This window comes from Zingiber officinale, chromosome 3B, assembly GCF_018446385.1.
Source record: "Zingiber officinale cultivar Zhangliang chromosome 3B, Zo_v1.1, whole genome shotgun sequence".
Lineage (NCBI taxonomy): Eukaryota > Viridiplantae > Streptophyta > Magnoliopsida > Zingiberales > Zingiberaceae > Zingiber > Zingiber officinale.
Window position 1 is genome coordinate 867134 of NC_055991.1, and position 16823 is coordinate 883956.

Consider the following 16823-nt stretch of genomic DNA (forward strand, 5'->3'; position numbering starts at 1 on the left):
GCTCCTCTCCCAGCGAGGTAGCCAGCCGGATCTGTCCGACCGGCTGAACTTCGTTTCCCGTAAAGCCGTAGAGCGGGGTTGTCATGGGAAGCAGCTCGGCTCGATCAATTTGCAGCTGGTCAAACGCCTTCTGGAATATGATGTTGACCGAACTCCCTGTGTCAACAAATATGCGATGAATAGTGTAATTTGCTACTACCGCTTTAATGAGCAGAGCGTCGTCGTGGGGCACTTCAACTCTTTCTAAGTCCCCGGACCCGAAAGTGATTTCCGGTCCACTTGCCCGCTCTTGGCTGCAACCGACTGCTTGGATCTGGAGCTGCCGGACGCCCGCCTTTCTGGCTCGGTTGGAGTCTCCTCCGGTCGGCCCACCAGCAATAACGTTGATCTCGCCCCGGGAAGTATTGCTCCTGTTTTCCTCTTCCCGAGTGGACGGTCGGGACCGTTCTCTGGACGCCCGGCGATTCTCCTGTCTTGGAGATCGGTGCCGATCGGGCGTCTGGTGATGTCGCCTCTCGGTGCGGGTCCGGTTGGCTTCATGGGTCCTTTGTCTCCTGTCAATGGGAGGAGACCGTCGTTCGGCATTCCTGGGAACGGGATTAGCCACGAAGGGAAGATTTCGACAATCCCTCGTGTTGTGCGTATCCGTCCGGTGGAAGGAGCAGAACATAGGGGTCCATCTCTTCTTTGGCTTGGGCCGAGCGGCAGCCACCTCTTGTACGTGTGATCTGGCGTGGGGGGATCGGATTGCTTCGGCCCTCGGTCCTCTGGGCGGCTGATGAGCGGCGTGCTGTTTCCGTTCGGCATGAATAGGTGCCCGCTCGGTTGGAGTTTCCTTTTTCCGGGCGGCTTGCGCTTCTTCCACGTTTATGTATTCGTTGGCCCGATGTAGCATGTGATCATAATCTCGGGGCGGCTTTCGGATGAGCGACCGGAAGAAGTCCCCATCCACTAGGCCTTGTGTGAAGGCATTCATCATGGTCTCCGATGTGGCCGTTGGAATATCCATCGCCACTTGGTTGAATCGCTGGATATAAGCTCGGAGCGATTCACGGGCTTCTTGCTTGATAGCGAACAGACTAACGCTAGTTTTTTGATATCGCCGACTGCTTGCAAAGTGGTGGAGGAAAGCCGTTCGGAAGTCTTTGAAGCTGGTGATAGATCCGTCCGGCAGCCTCCGAAACCACCGTTGAGCCGATCCCGAGAGAGTGGTAAGAAAAACTCGGCATTTTACTCCATCTGTGTATTGATGGAGCGTAGCTGTGTTATCAAACTTACCCAGATGATCATCCGGGTCTGTTGTTCCATTGTACTCGCCGATCGTCGGAGGCACGTAATGCTTGGGCAGAGGGTCTCGTAGAATAGCCTCCGAAAATTGACGATTGATCCGCTCGGGAGATGAATCCGCTCGGGGGGCTTTCCCCTTTCTGTCATCTCGCCTAGGCATCTCGTCTGAAGAAGATCCTCTATCTCTTCGAGCTGGTACGGCTTCAGGGGTGCGAAATAAGGCTCGATGGAATGCGACGGTGGTCGGAGGTTCTTCCGCTCGGCCACCCGACGCAGACGTTGCTTGTTGCTCCGGCCGCTCGGCTGCTGCTTTCTGTTTTTGCTCCACAAGTTTGGCGGCCCTTATCTCGACCAGAGCGTCGAGTTCTTCCGTGGAAAGCGTCACCGTGTGTTGTCGTCCAGCCTCGTCCATTGTTCCCGTTCGGATGCAGGAGCGTTCCCACAGACGGCGCCAAATTGATCCTGTCCGAACCAGGGGTCAACGAACGCTGGGGATGTGGCGCTCCCTGCTGGATCCTCGAGTGCTCCGGCGAACCTGCAACAAAACCGAGCCGGGGGGGTGTCCCGGCGACGGCCCTCCGACGATCAAGTCAGGCGAAGGAATAGATGAAGAAAGCGGCTGCAGGATGAAGACTCGCGTACCTTCGGTTGAAGAAGTGGAGGCCTTATATAGACCTCTAGAAGGAGCCTGGGCGCGTCAATCAAAGCAATCAACTGCTTTCGACCATGCCCAGGTATGGGTCTGTCAGAAGGGCATCCATAAGGCCATACCGCTACTGTATCAACCTCTCCATGATGTGACGGCAAGATCCTTTATCGTGAAATCTTGTGTACGGCATAATCATCAGACTAGCCTTTGCTGACATCCCATATCCTGAGCCGAACGAATAGGCCGCTCGGCTAACCTTTGTATCCTCGCCCTTATCCTGGCCGAACGGACCACCCGCTCGGCCCTTCGATTCCAGCCGGGCAGACACCCGCTCGGCCATTCAGTCCTCCCGCCTTGGCGTCGAAAACCCAAGCCTATGGCTGGGTTATCTCTGGCTCCGCTCGGACCTGCTCAACTGCTTGACGCGGCCATTACCTCTTAGTCAGCCCTCCATCCGTCCTCAGGCTGGGACCCTTCAGGAAGTGGGTCCCCCATTCTTACCGCCGGATCAATAGTTAAGAAAAACAATTCACCATTCAATGAAACATAAATTTTTCAAATGTAGAAGCTGGTCAACCACCTAATTCGATAGCAGAAATTTCAGACCTCAGAAAAGCAGAAACAGGCACATAAATATACATATTGAAGTTGCTCCAAATGAGGCACTGAACCGTGGGATTCGATAGTTGAAGTTTTTTTTTTGAGCTTTACAAACTCAAAAACTATAAAATAATATCAAAATTCATCTAACTCTCTTGGCGAATCTCCAAAGAATTTATTATGGACCAGAAAGATGGTGTAGAGTTCCCTGTTTGTAAAGCTCCAATTCATCAAGTAGAAAACTTGGTTTGGAGTTACAAGGCACTTCTCTACAACCTTGATTGGGAGGAAGATTTATTTCCAAAACTCAGCATTCTCAAGGAATATTCTTATAGATCTTTAAGTGCTTGCTTCAAAATCTTTGGAGACTCACCTACGCACATATAGACTGTTGAGTGTACAGACCATGAACTGCATCCAAGGGTTGCTGCTGTTTGCTTCTTCTCTTTGAGACCATGGTAAATCCTTCAGTGTCCTGGCTTTGAATCTTCTCTGTACGTTTCGGTGATCCATGAGTATGGGGTTGAGAACCATGACCTGGATTAGCTTCACTGGTAATATTCCCTGTACTTGTTCTATTATGACTAGGTGTGTTGACAGTGTCCTGAGCTTCAGCTGGGGACCTGAAACTATCTCTCTTGGACTTAAAAAAGATATTGAGCAGAATATGCCTTGCAAGTTCAGTCCTCTTCAAAGCTGCCGAACTCTCCATCGCTCTACATTTCTCTTGCAAATCTTGTCCTCCATTAAGTTGAGTCCTCTCGATATTTCCTTCATCAGAAACTTTATCAGTTTCCAATTTATCTTCCTCAAGAACTATAGAAGTTCGATCATTGGAATTGTTCCCTTCAGTTGTAGGAATTTGTGTTGCAGGAATAGCATCAGAGTGATCTTGTTGTTCCAAAACTTTTACAGGCATAAATTCAGCTGCATGAGGGTTCATGATGGTAGACGTAGGTCTGCTTCTGTTTGCAAAGACTTTCTGGGTGTTGGAATGGAAATGTTTCCTTCGGGACGAATGAACTGTCCTGTAGTACAGTTTTGATCTTGGACCACATGGTACTCTGGAATTAACAGATTGAGTTGAGGGAATTTCTAAGGATCGAGTCATCATCTGTTGAGAAACTCTCAAGTCATAACATCCTCTGGTAGCAACTGAGTTATATGGATGAGACATAGACAATAATGATCCTGGTTTGAAAGGAGGAGCTGAAGCCGAAAGTTTACTCCCATTCGTTGTCTCTATCTTGGTTGTCAATTCCTGATTTGTATCAGTGTCCATTTTTTCAGTTGAATTTGATGTGTTCCCATCACTTGATTGAGCCTCCCTTTCGCTATTGTTGCTCAATGTTTCTTCTTGTGAGGCATTTTCTTGTTTCTTGATTTCGTCCTCTGAAATCTCTACCAAGTCAGGGTTTACCTTTGGGTCACCACTTTCATTCTCTTCCTCTTGCTCCAATTTTGACATCAGAAGTGTTCCTGGTGGTGAAATTGCTACGTCTTTGTAAGACACAAACTTTGAAGCGACAATGGCAAGCCTAGAATAGCTGCTGACTTTATCAGTTTTTTCTGCAGTAATATCAGCTTCAAGGGTCTTAATGAGTGATTTATTTGTATCATCTCCACTATTTGAGCTTCCTGTCGTCAAACCTTTTTCCATGTAAGAAGCATCAACTGCAGTAGTTCTGGTTGGTAATTTTGGTAATGAAGGCAAACGTTTCTTAAAACCAGCAGTTGCAAAGCTTGCTGACTGCAAGTTGTTTAATGTTTCTTTAGAGGCATTTGCCCTTTTGGATCGGAAACTTCTTCTCGTGTATCCAGAACGTCCTTTTGAGGTTGCCTCTTGCCAACCTTCTTCAGCAGATTCGGCAGGAGATATTGCATCTTCCTGTCTGATATCACTAAGGACCACACTGTTGTGCTCTTTTGAATTATCTGAATGATTGTCAGCCTCATTTCTCACCTGATTCAATTCTTCTTTTACAGAACCAATGTGTGATAATTCTCCTTTAGTTTGAGCATCTTCTATGAATTTGATGGATTGTTCATGACTGGGTCTGCTGTTCTGCATCAGTTAATAATGTGAATTTTTCCACTGAGAATAAATTCAAGAAAAGAAGATAGGAAGCTGAAGAAACTCAAAGATAACCAACTCAAAATTATCAATGAAGTTCAATGGTTATCTCAAGGAATAAGTGAAGCAATGAATAGATTTTGCCACTGAAGAGAGATCATAGGATCCATTTAATTTGCAATATATTTCATATATATCATTCTTGTAGGTACACGACAATAACCTCTTCTTGTGATTTACTAATTTAACATGTCATGATGATAGAATGACAACTGTCAAATCTCATGTACATAAGACACAAGGAAAACTCATTTGAGAAAATAATTCACCACAATTAAGGAGGAAGAGAATGAGCAACATCCTAGAACATAAGGTAAACATGTATATTTGGTGATTTTCCATGTTCATTTAGTTCCGTAGCTTCTTATTGTTGGCACTGACAAGAATGTCTGGCATGTTGAATTAAATTAGCTGGATGAACTGTGCTTCTCTGAACTGGAATTTGTGTACCAAATAAAATAATTATTAGGCTCATATAAGAAAGCAGGCAACTTCCTTACAGGAGGTGAGAATGCAAATATTCACTCCCTAAGAAGATAGTTCACAAATCTTAAGACTGCAAGTTCACAACTCCAGAAGGCTAACTTATATAGAGGTGAACTATTTCTGGCAACTCCCCAAAAAATAAAAATAGAAATTGCTCCTACAAATCCCACGCTTAGCTTTGAAGCATGAGTTTATTTAATTTACTGGAATGTTCCTGTAAATATATTGGAGAAAATACTTACCTTTGAATTTCCTTGTTTTTTTCTCCTGTCTCTTTCTTTTGAATCTTGATCAGGGTTTATGTAGTTAAGTAGATCTGAAACACTGTGAAATGAATGTTCTCAATCTGGAATGAAGCATTCTGGATAAGGAAAAAAATGTATCAATGATAACACCTTTTTTTTTTACCTCAGATGACCTTTGCTAGCAATTGATGCATCAAGCTTTGGGATGCCTCTTCGAGCGGCTTCTTGCTGTTCCAAAGCTTTTGATTCAAAGTATTCAAGCCAAGTAGCAGCATCCTGCATTAAACCACATAACTTTCATTTTGTAGATTGATCAAATTGGAATATGTATTACATAATGTACAAAATTAAGTGAGAGCAACCTGAGTGCGAAGATCTTCTGGTCCAAGTTTGGCTTGAAGAATTCGCAAAGTGGTTTGCTCATGTTGCACACTGAGTGTATAGGCCTCCATCATGGAGAGGGCAATCGCAATAGCATGGTAGCTTGCAGCAGTCTACACAAATTCAATAGATAGCATGATTATAGTTCCAATTGACAGCTGACATGTAATTCTAACATTGTATAATTCATTAGCCAGTAGATCAAATATATGAGATGTTCCAGCATTTGGCAAATTAATCATGTAGGTGTACTTGATTCTTTCCTATTGGATAGAAACAGGATATTTTATGATGAAGAAACTCAACCATCACGATTATGAATTACTATCAGGGGTTCAGAGAGAGACCTGTATGTGATCAGGCCCTAATAACCTTTTATTGCATTTCAGGGCCTCGTGGAGGTATCTAAGTGCAACATTAACATTTCCCATTCCCTCTTCCATCATTGCGACATTTATATATGTTGCAGCAGAATTTGGATGTGAAAGTCCACATGAGAAGTGAAGAAGATAAAGTGCACGTTTTACATACCTGCAGATGCATAGGCCCAGTATATGATTAGTTCAGGAAAAAAAAATATATAATTTCATATCAAGGGAAAGATGACTTCGATAAAGTTTATCATATTGTAACTGTTTATTTTGTGAAAAACAAATATGGACATGTTTGTCCAAAGGTCATATTTTTTTGGCTTGCATTATCTTTCAATCTGGTCCAAGGTTTATACCTACATTTGCTTGATGGAAAAAAAAATGATAAGTATTCGACAACAACATTGTTGAACCTATAAAAGTGCATCTGTGTTCTATAATCTCCACTTAGAACTAGTCCATTAATTAAGCAAAGATTACAAAGACAAAAGCAAATATTCAAATAAAGTATATGATCTAAATTCTGAATGGTTAAGTGTTTGCTCAAGTTGTTCATTTTCCAAATGAATGTATATTGTTTTAGACTTACTTCAAAGCCAATTCGTTGTGTTGGAGACGGTAGTAGAAAACAGAAAGATCCCCATAACTCTTCATGGTATCTGGATGGTCGAGTCCAAGCTCTCTCTCATTAATGTCTAGTGCCTTCTGCTGATATATTGTTGCCTATGGAGAAGAATGTATGATTATACTGCTGACTACATAACAAATGCACATAAAAGACCAATCTAATTATGATATTTAAACTATTAATAATTCTTCAAAGCTTGATAAATGCCAAATAATTGGCATCAATGCATTATATTTGCAGGAAAGACTTTGATTAGACAGACATTTATCTATTTAGTTATATTCAAAATACAGTAAAATTATGGAACAATGGGAAAAATCTACCAAAAACCTCAGGTTTCATGAATTACATATCATTAAACTTGTTCAAATGTAGTACCTGATCAAAATCACCTGTATGGTATAGCACTACTGCTAGGAGACTGTAGGCATTAGCAGTCAAGCGATGATATGAACCACAAATTGCTATCATTTTAGTAAGTGCCTTCAGTAACAAATACAAAAAAAATTAGGTGATTACCAAATGGCGATATAAGGATAAAAATAAATTTGGTCCATATCATATGCAATTTTCTGCAAAATACATAAATGTTTATGCATTAGACCAGAGTAAATATTTTCCACCTTTGTTCCAAAGCTTACAGCAGCATCGAGCTTTCCTTTGTCCAAAGCTGCCTTTGATGACTCCAACAAGTTCCTACCATCAGCAGAAGATAAAACCACATGCTACAAAAAAAATAAAGGATCCATTAATGGTTTTCTTCATAAATGATCCAGAACAAAGTGGTAGTATCTGCAATGAAAAACTTTCATGACATACTTTGCACACAGGAACAACGCTGATAATATCAGACTTCTCAAATGGGTTTGGAGCATCCATGTTATAATTTTTAGCAACCAACTCCAATCCCACCTGTATCATAAAATTTATGATTTACAGGTAACTCCTTGAGAACATCCTAGAAACCAATTGATACTTTACAGTGGAATATTAATTACCTGCTGGCAAAGGCCTCGTAGTATTACAAACTTACGCAAGTGGTTAAATTCATCTCTTATCTTCCAACCAAATCTTTTCAACAGGAAGGTCTGTATCCACCTTATTGTCATATTGTGCTCACTAGTCATGTCACTGTCAAAATTTTCCATTTTTGGTGTACCCATTAAAATGTTCAAAGTTGCAGCGATTGCTGCCGGTAAATCAGGTAAGTTCTCCACAGAAGCAATAACTGCACGAACTATGTACTTGAAAGCACGAATGACCATCTCATGAATGCAAATTGACTGAATATGTGGGAGTTTTTCTCCAAGTTCAACCTGTAATTTCAAGATGGCGATACTAAGCGGTACATCTTTGCACAAACCTTAAAGTATGTGGTGATTTCATGTTATATGATTAGTGATTCTCACCACTCTTCCTAAGGAACACATTCTAAGTCCTCGTATATGCATGAAATCAGTAAGAGTTCTTCCATCAACTGGAGAAAGCTCAAGAGATGCAAAATCTGCCACCTACATTAATAGCAATTCCCATGATATATAGCACTTAATGTAATTAAAGTAGAGTAATCTGTTTACCAAAGTCTAGTATTTAATAGATTACCAGCTTTGGAAGTGCAATATCATCATAAAATTTATGTGCCATCTTGGTAAGCTCCTCTATTGACTGTTTCATGAGGGGAAAAAAGAATTTCATTAGTGATTCCTTATTTACAACATTAAGGTAAGTAATATAAGTTTGAGACAGAATTTTCTTATTGTCTTTACATGTAACTCTTCTATGAGATAAAAGTATCAAATCAAGACTAAAAAACTTTGTTATAACTTCTCCGGATCAAGAATTCACCGTGCTACCCTAGCAAAGGAATCTGCCTTTCTTCCATATATGGATATATATACACATCCTGTGAGATCTACATTGAGTCCCCACTGATGTCAGAAAAGTATAAAAATAGTGTAATTTAATATAGTATTCCTATAGAATTATATTCACTTGCAACCATTATCATAGATTTTTTTAGAATAATGATTGGTTCATTGGTATATCTTTCATTATTTAATATCTATACAAATAGTTTTTTTCCCCTAGTTACAAGTGATCAAGATATGGAGGATTCCTAGACAAAGTTAATCCACACAATAGTACTATTGAAAAGAATTCACCTTGTTAATCCCACCATGACGGGGGTTTGTCTTACATCCAATGTGATCACGAGACACCTCGTAGTCAAAGACAAAAAAAATAAATGATTGAATTATTTTCATGTGCATCTTTTAGATTTTTTTTGTCACTAACAAGTCTTTCATTTGATACACACCAAAAATTAATACTTATAAATATTCCTAAAGAATGCCATGTAACATTCATTGTTTTCTATTAACTGAATTTCAAAATTTTCTCTTCCTTCTGGTTAAATTTCTTTCTTAAAGAAATTCATCACCATGCCATACTTTCATGTCTTCAAATATTCCTCATATTATAATTATATTGCCATATTTTTTAAGCATATTTTATAACTTCACTTATCAATTAATCAACAGAAATAATTCTATAGTAGTTTCTAATTGCAATAACCATATTGAATTGAATTTCAATTACAAAAATGGAAAATAAATTGTTAATCATATGCACTTAAAGATTTGGTACTTTTTTTTTCAGAAAAAAATACTTAATTTGAGTAGGTTCAAGTTTATTTCATTTGACTAGGTAAAAATATAAATACTTCACTCATATGAATAAATTCCATAAAAGGCATGGTCATATGTTCTTCGAGCCAATCTTTACTATTAGTTTGTAATTTAAAATTTTATTCAAATAGTTTATTTAGTGAGAATTACTTCTATTGGCTGATCCGCACATAATTATTAGTTCAAATGTACAAGAATGTCCATATAAGAGCTTTATAATAAATATTTTGCACATATATATATATATATATATGACTTTACCTTTTTATGGAGTCCTGTTTCTGAATCTTTCAAAAAGTTGAACGCTTCTTCTGATAGGAGTTTCCTTAGCTGTTCCTCATGGTCCAATTCACGCTGCTTCAACTCTTCAAAATTAGCTGTTTCTCTTCCAAATTTGTTGCCCGAATTTGTACCTTCATTCTCATCTTTCTTATCTGCATTCCCCGTTTTCCTTTTTAACTTTTTTAACTTTTCAAACTTCTTCCCTAGACCTTTGATAACAGGTTCATCCGAACTATCTGTGCTATTGCCTTTCGGTTCAGTACCTTCTAATGCACCCTTTTGCTGCAAGTGCTGCAACCAGCAAGCACCGAGCTCCCATCTGATATACCTCTCCTTACATAGAGATAAGGCTTCTAACGTTTGTAAGCTATCACTAATAATTTTTCTTACTAATGACTTTGCAGCTTTGACATCATTCAAGTTGGAAACAGAAGATTGGCATCCCCCTGCTGATTCTGTATACGATGACAATGGTAGCAAAACCCTCAATCTGCAAATATACTTAACAATGTTGAGTGCAAAGTACAGGAAGCTACAGAATACTAACAATAGAAAATTATCGATCTTTACTCTTTAGGAAAAATTAATAATAAAAGAATAACACTAAAAGTACAATCCAATCCTATGATATTTACACTTTTTGACATGACAAGAATTGAATTTATTTTTTTAACTTTCAAGGTCTTTGATTTTAAAATCTCAATACAATGATCAAAGCATTGGCACTTAAATGCTAAAGGAGTGATTCTTCAGTCAAACAAAGTTTAGAAATAAAATACCTGTTGATATTCAAAGCATTGGCACCTCCTTCTGGTTGGTCATCTTCATCAATGTTATTTGGTTTTGGAAGAACAATACTCTTTTTTGCATTGCTATTTACTTCCTTGCAGTATAAAACTGTAACTGTGGCAGTATAGCCACAATGTTTAACTATGACAACGCCTAAAGCTCTAGTGTCCTGCAAACAACTACCTCAGATCAGTGACTACTTCAGATGAAGTAGTTGGTAATGTTCATAAAGTGAAAATCTTACTTTTATAGCAACATTTTCATCTGCAGTCAACCCTTTCAGAAGATTCCTTATGGCTACCTCTTTAACAGAGAGATTAAGTAATCGGCTTCCATCAATTTTGTCCTCTAATTTCATACTAGCATTATTGTGATCCCGTCGTACAACTATCCTAAAATCTCCTATTTGTTCTTCATGTAGCTTTAAGCCTTGTGAAGTAGACAAATCTTTGTTGTTCATGATACTTTGAATTGTTGAGACAGCTTTAAAAATTACTGTGTTTACAAATACATTGTGCAGTAAAAATGCCTTTCTATCACGGATCAACCTTTCCTCTTCAGTTTTACATGGAATCTTTGCCAATGACAAGAACTCTGCTGCCCATGGTCTATGGACATTCTTATCATCTCTGCCATAACCACCAGCATTTCCTCCCCATTTCTCATCTTCCACAGGCAGAGAATGGCACCTCATAGAAGAGTCCACAAAAATAGGAGGCACGAGCCATGTATTTGCACGAAATCCATATGGCAGATTACCGAACTGAAAATTTGTGAAAAGGAAAAAAAATATATAAAACTTAAAAGGAAAGTTCTACAAGAAATAAAGCAACTTTTAGTTTTTGATGCCATAATAGAAATAGATCGGGAGTCTAGACCTTGTTATGTTCAACAAAACTTCTCATCAATGCATCGTATGCCTGAAATTGATTGGTTAATACGAGTGTTAACAACAATTATTTGCTAATCAAACTGAAGAAATCCTCCAAATATGACACTAAAATAAGACAAATATATATAAAAATAATCAGATCAAGTTATAAATGGAAACCTACAAGTGGGAAGAAAAACATTTGGCAAGAAACAGAGTTGTTGGTATTATACAGTATGAAATTGTGGAGTTACTTACATTTGAAAATGCGCTGCTAAGTTGCTGTAACAACTCCACAAGAGAATGACATAATACAGAATGTTTGCCAATAGTATAAAACCCTTTGACTGAAGCCACCACATTTATTAACTTACCATTACAAACTTTAACCTGCAAAACCGCAGCAATTCCTTTATAGTGAGGTCAAAATGATTTCAAGCTCAATTGATGGTAAGAGGCTCAGACTGTACAAACAATAAATGGAGTCATTCAACTCAAAGAGGAAATAATCAATTATTTCACAGTGTAATTTCATAAATCTGTACATAATCATTTTGGTCTTTACTCCTCCAAATGACGTCTAAGTTGCCAAATTGAGGTTTGTACCATACATTGCTTCGGTGAATTTTTAAATCATCTAAGTAAAGCAACATAGATAATCATTGAATTTATGGATAGTTCCAATGAAGATCAATAAATAAGCAAGGACGAAATACATAAATTGTTGCCATAGATTTAGATTGTGGCAATCTACCATAAAAATGGAATGTAGCTTTTCAGCAGTTTTTTGCAGGTTTCCACCATCTTTGAGGCTATTTTCATATTGAAGCATATGGTGAACTAAAAGATTCCTTAACATGATTCATTACAGAGTATAATATGCCAACATTTGTGGTACCAAGTCATGCAGTTCATTGTTAATGAATCAATTCATCAAACAGTTCACATTATGGAGAATGCCTGATGCAAATCACCTCTAGTTCGAAATAATCACCTTCCTGCCTCTCCCGTGCAATTCCTTCTTCACGTCTCCTTATAACTGCAAATAACGGGGGAAAACAGACAGGAAAAGCAAACTTAGAATCCCCTTCAAAAAAAAAAACAAAAAATCGAAGAAAATGAGAATGCAGATGAAGGAAAATTTACACAGAATTGGAGAACTGAGATGTGAGAAGGAGAAGAAATCATAGAATTCGGCGAGCTTAGGAGGCACGTGGATCGCCGCCATGTCGAACTTGTCGGAAATGGCAGGAACTGTAGCTTCCAGGATGGGATCGGTAATTGGGCAGGAGGCATTAGGAGGCTGCTGCTGCTGATGTTGATGCTGCTTGTGTTTTCCGAAAGCTGTGGTGCAAGCTACGATGTCCAACAACCTTCGCACGTGTGCAACGGCCTGCTGCTCTGTGGCGTAGTTCTCTGCACGGGTAGACATAACACATGCCCTTACCGATCAAGTTAGTGTTTTTTTTTTAAAATACAATAAAAAAATGTCTGGGCAGTATAGCTGGGGCATAAAATTTTCGGTAATTTACTCAAGCACCCACTTAGTTTCTTAAATATTCAAATCATATATGATTTTCCAAAATATTGAAATCATAAGTCCAGCCACTTGCCCGCAATTTTAAAGCTATCTCAATTGTTTGTTCGAGGGTCAACAAGCACCAGACAAAAGGCAAAGGGAGAGAAAAAGTAGAAAGATAATTCAAAATATAAATGTATAATTTAGTAATTTAAAAATTAAAGTGCATAATTTAATTTGAGTATTTAAAAGACTTACATGATTCAGGTGCAGCATCATGACAATGTCAACTTCACATGACTGCTACCTGTCTGACTAAACCTATTGCTCTTTCTCTATCCAGTGGCGTTCTTTTCGGTCCATTGGAGGACGGCGAAGAAAAGTCAACCGAAAACAATACAATTGCTACTTTTTTTTGCTACGTTCAACGTTAAGAGGCGTCTAAAGCTTAATTAACATAATAGTCATGTCATGCAACCGTGACACGAATTGGGCCGAAACACTGAATTCAGTTCACGATGAACCCAATGGAATTTCCAATGGCGTGCAGATAAAATTTTCCAATGAAAGTAGACCGATTGAAACAGTCAAATAGAAATATAAGGCCGGTTTAATTCATACAATCTCAAAAGTATATTGTCGATTTAAGTCCGAGCTGTAAGATTGGTCGTTAGTGCGGAGGAAGGAAACACCGTCCAGGAAGGCATTAATTGGAAAAGGACAAGCATAGTACAAAGTGTTGAGCTTGAATTGCTAATTTGACGGCGATGCCGTGGGATTTGATGTGCACGAGAATCTCATAAAGAATCTCGGCGACAAAGTCTAGGCTGACCATTTTATGCAGTAAACACGCATCCAAATTTTGGGCCCACAAAATAATTCTACTCGTGAAAAAGGTTGGTTCAGTGTGTGTGATCGTGAATCACTTAAAGTGCAATTAGATGCACTAAATGTTTGCCAATGTGAAACTCCGCAGAAAAGGATTGGACGACTCAAACCCATAATAATCACAAAGTCATACATTGATTATTACTGCATGGAACAAAGCTGAATGGACAAAAATTGTTAATAAGCAAGCTAACGATGACATCAACTGGAGTTTTTATTACCATCCGTTAGAACTCAGAATATTCCATTCCGTAGCTTCTTTAAGCAAACTGGATTCCCTCAAGTCTAATTTGTCTCACACGAGACTCATTTTGGCATGGAGCAAAGGTTGAGTGCCTACTGCCTAATTGGCAACCTAACGGCCAGAGAACAAAGGAGCAATTTACTGGGAGAAAATGGACAAAAACATGAGATCGCGACATTGTGGTGGTGGGTGCGGTAGATAACATCTTCCGCTTCTGTCGTGAAAGAAAAAAAATGTTTAAAGTGGACAGGTGGTTTGGAATTTTTCAGTTTGTCTTCCGACTCAATCGGTTCAATTGGCTGGTCGAATCCAATTTGCGATAGGAATTAAGAGTCACAGGGACATTGATGATGCTTAACTATTAGATAGCATTAATTAACAAATAGAGATATCTAATGCTACTCTTGTGTTTATATGTAGCTCTGACAACACTCGTGGTTCAGTTATGGCAGTCGTAAGGACATCTGATGGTAAAAAAAAGTAGTCTGCTAACTAGAACTATAAAACTAGTATTTAAAACTCCTCCGGTTGCTTCACGAAATTGTGAAGCTAAATTAATATGTAACTTTATATACGAAAGCAAACAAAGAGGCATACCAGGAAAATCATAAAAGTATTTTAAAGGAAAAGAAATCAAGATTCCAACAGATTCAGAAACCGGTCAGGAGTCATGGCAAAGGTAAACTAAAAACATACTCTATTATCTTAACTAGCTATAAAGGTGATCTGGGTCAATTATCTGTCTATATATTAGAGCTACGCCAACTTTGTCCTAAATGATTTGAACATCAATTGTTACCATAATTATGCAAAGTTCGCTGTGCCGGAAAGATAATGTAGTTGGATCGTTCACAACAAATCAGGCAAATTATAAGTGAGGTGAACACACCCTACCATAAAGACTTTAGTTAAATGATGGTCCTCACTTGCTGCAATTATTAGAGCTATTTCAAAATTTAACGATCCCACCTCAACAATCTTATGAGTAATTTTTATCGCAACTAATAATTAAGAAAAAAAATCTATCGCAACTGCTCAATTATAAATGAATATAAAATGTAACAAGTCAATAAAGAAAACTAGTCTGCGTTCAACCAGCGCAAATAAATATTAACGAAATAAACGTCATTCACTAACCTTCCGCCATTCTCAGAACGCATGGTTTGATCGACACGATTTCCACGGCGTCGTTCAATCGCTGCCCACGTGCCTGTCACATGTAAATTCATAATCCAATGAATCAGAAAGGAGAGCGTGTTTCGCTTCTTCTACGGTTCTACTCAGTTCGTTCTACTTCTATCGACATGGCAAACAAAAAAAGAAAAGAAAAGATGAACAAAAAGGAAAAGGGCGAGATCCCCCTCTTCGTTTCCTCAATCTGTTAAAGGTTTTAATTAGTACCGCGTGCAACAAGGAGTAATTGGTGAGATGGCAAGTCTCCACATTGGATCCCAGCAGCCTTCTCACGTCCAGTATCCTATCACTGGAAATTCCCTTCAAATCACCAACAAACCAACAACCGCGTCAGTCGAACAGATTCGAATCGCTTTCACTAAAGAGGATGTGCGTCCCTCTCCGTTCAAAAGATAAAAATGAATTAAAAGGAAAAGTTTCTCAATCACTCTTCCCTAAAAAGAGATTTGCCGAGTGAATGAATGCACGAAGCAGAAGTACCTTGAGTGTCAGTTGGGATTCATAGGGCGTGAACACCGTCACATCCACAACGCTAGGCACCGCTGCAAATTGGCAAACAACCATTGAAGGCGGAGATCCCCAACCAAACAAAATTCACAAAAAAAAAAAGAAAGAAAAAAAAAACAATACAAACAAATCAGATACGTACTCTTCTCTTCCTTCTTCTTCCTTTCAGATTTGCCTCTGTTTCCTCTACAGCGGCCAGACTTGGGCGCCATGAGAGGACCTTCTCAGAGGCGCAAACCCCTGTTCTCTGCACAGAACACCAATCTGGATAACAAGAAGATGGAGATGGAAGATGAGAAGGTGTGAGAAGGTGAAGAGGTTAGAGAGATAGGATAAGGAGAGCTAGTAATCCCGCTTCACGGATTGCGCTCCAATCCTGGCCTCCTCTCTCTCTCTCTCTCTCTCTCTCTCTCTCCTGGGGATTCATCGATGGCGGGGCCTTTTTATGCTACGGCGACCGCAAGGGGCGTTCTCGCTGGGGTGTGGTGCTGGAGCGTGGAGCCCATGGGCCATGGCAACGGGACCAGGAGGCGAAGGGACAGACGGCGAGGAGGGCGCCACGTAGGAGACCGGCCAAGCGGCTTGTTTTTGCAGCCGTTGGGACGCAGAGGAAAAACGGACCAATCCGGGGAGTGCATTTGGTAGACGTCACGTGCTACAGGGCTGGCATTTAAAAAATGGGTCACGTGTGGGGAGGAGGGTAAGTAACTGTGTTAATCACTAGTTACCAACAGTGGGACCCGCGAGTGCGGTAGCGGTTGTTACCGACCCTTTTAAATAAAATTTCGAGGGGTTTTTTTATAAAAATAAAAAATCAGTTCTACGAAGAATGTGGTTAATTGTCATAATCAACCGACCGATTGAAATTTAAGGCGGTAAAAAAAATCAAACATTTAAGAATACATTTAGTATTCAATAGGTATAAAAGCACTTAAATAAATAAATTTCAATAACTAGTTAAACTAAATAAACAACTTGAATATGGGCCGTCTCAAGATTCCTTGAGGTCATAGGTAAAAAAAAATAAAAAATAAATTTTTTTAATATATTTTTAATTTACT

At 39.3% G+C, this 16823-nt stretch overlaps 1 protein-coding gene across 1 annotated transcript; it reads right to left on the bottom strand.

Annotated features, from left to right (window-relative positions):
- Positions 1-2487: 2487 nt before the first annotated feature.
- LOC122055380 (protein TSS-like) lies at positions 2488-16191 on the bottom strand. The gene is made up of 23 exons (XM_042616798.1): positions 15905-16191; positions 15736-15797; positions 15463-15555; positions 15199-15271; positions 12557-12826; positions 12385-12449; positions 11669-11800; positions 11418-11459; positions 10784-11302; positions 10530-10708; positions 9730-10240; positions 8384-8446; positions 8191-8292; positions 7780-8097; positions 7601-7693; positions 7405-7506; positions 7160-7264; positions 6743-6876; positions 6130-6313; positions 5764-5895; positions 5565-5677; positions 5399-5480; positions 2488-4601 (listed from the first exon to the last, which is right to left on the bottom strand). The coding sequence occupies exons 1-23, from the start codon at positions 15972-15974 to the stop codon at positions 2910-2912; spliced, it is 5136 nt and encodes a 1711-aa protein (XP_042472732.1). The 5' UTR covers positions 15975-16191; the 3' UTR covers positions 2488-2909.
- Between the last annotated feature and the right edge of the window lie 632 nt (positions 16192-16823).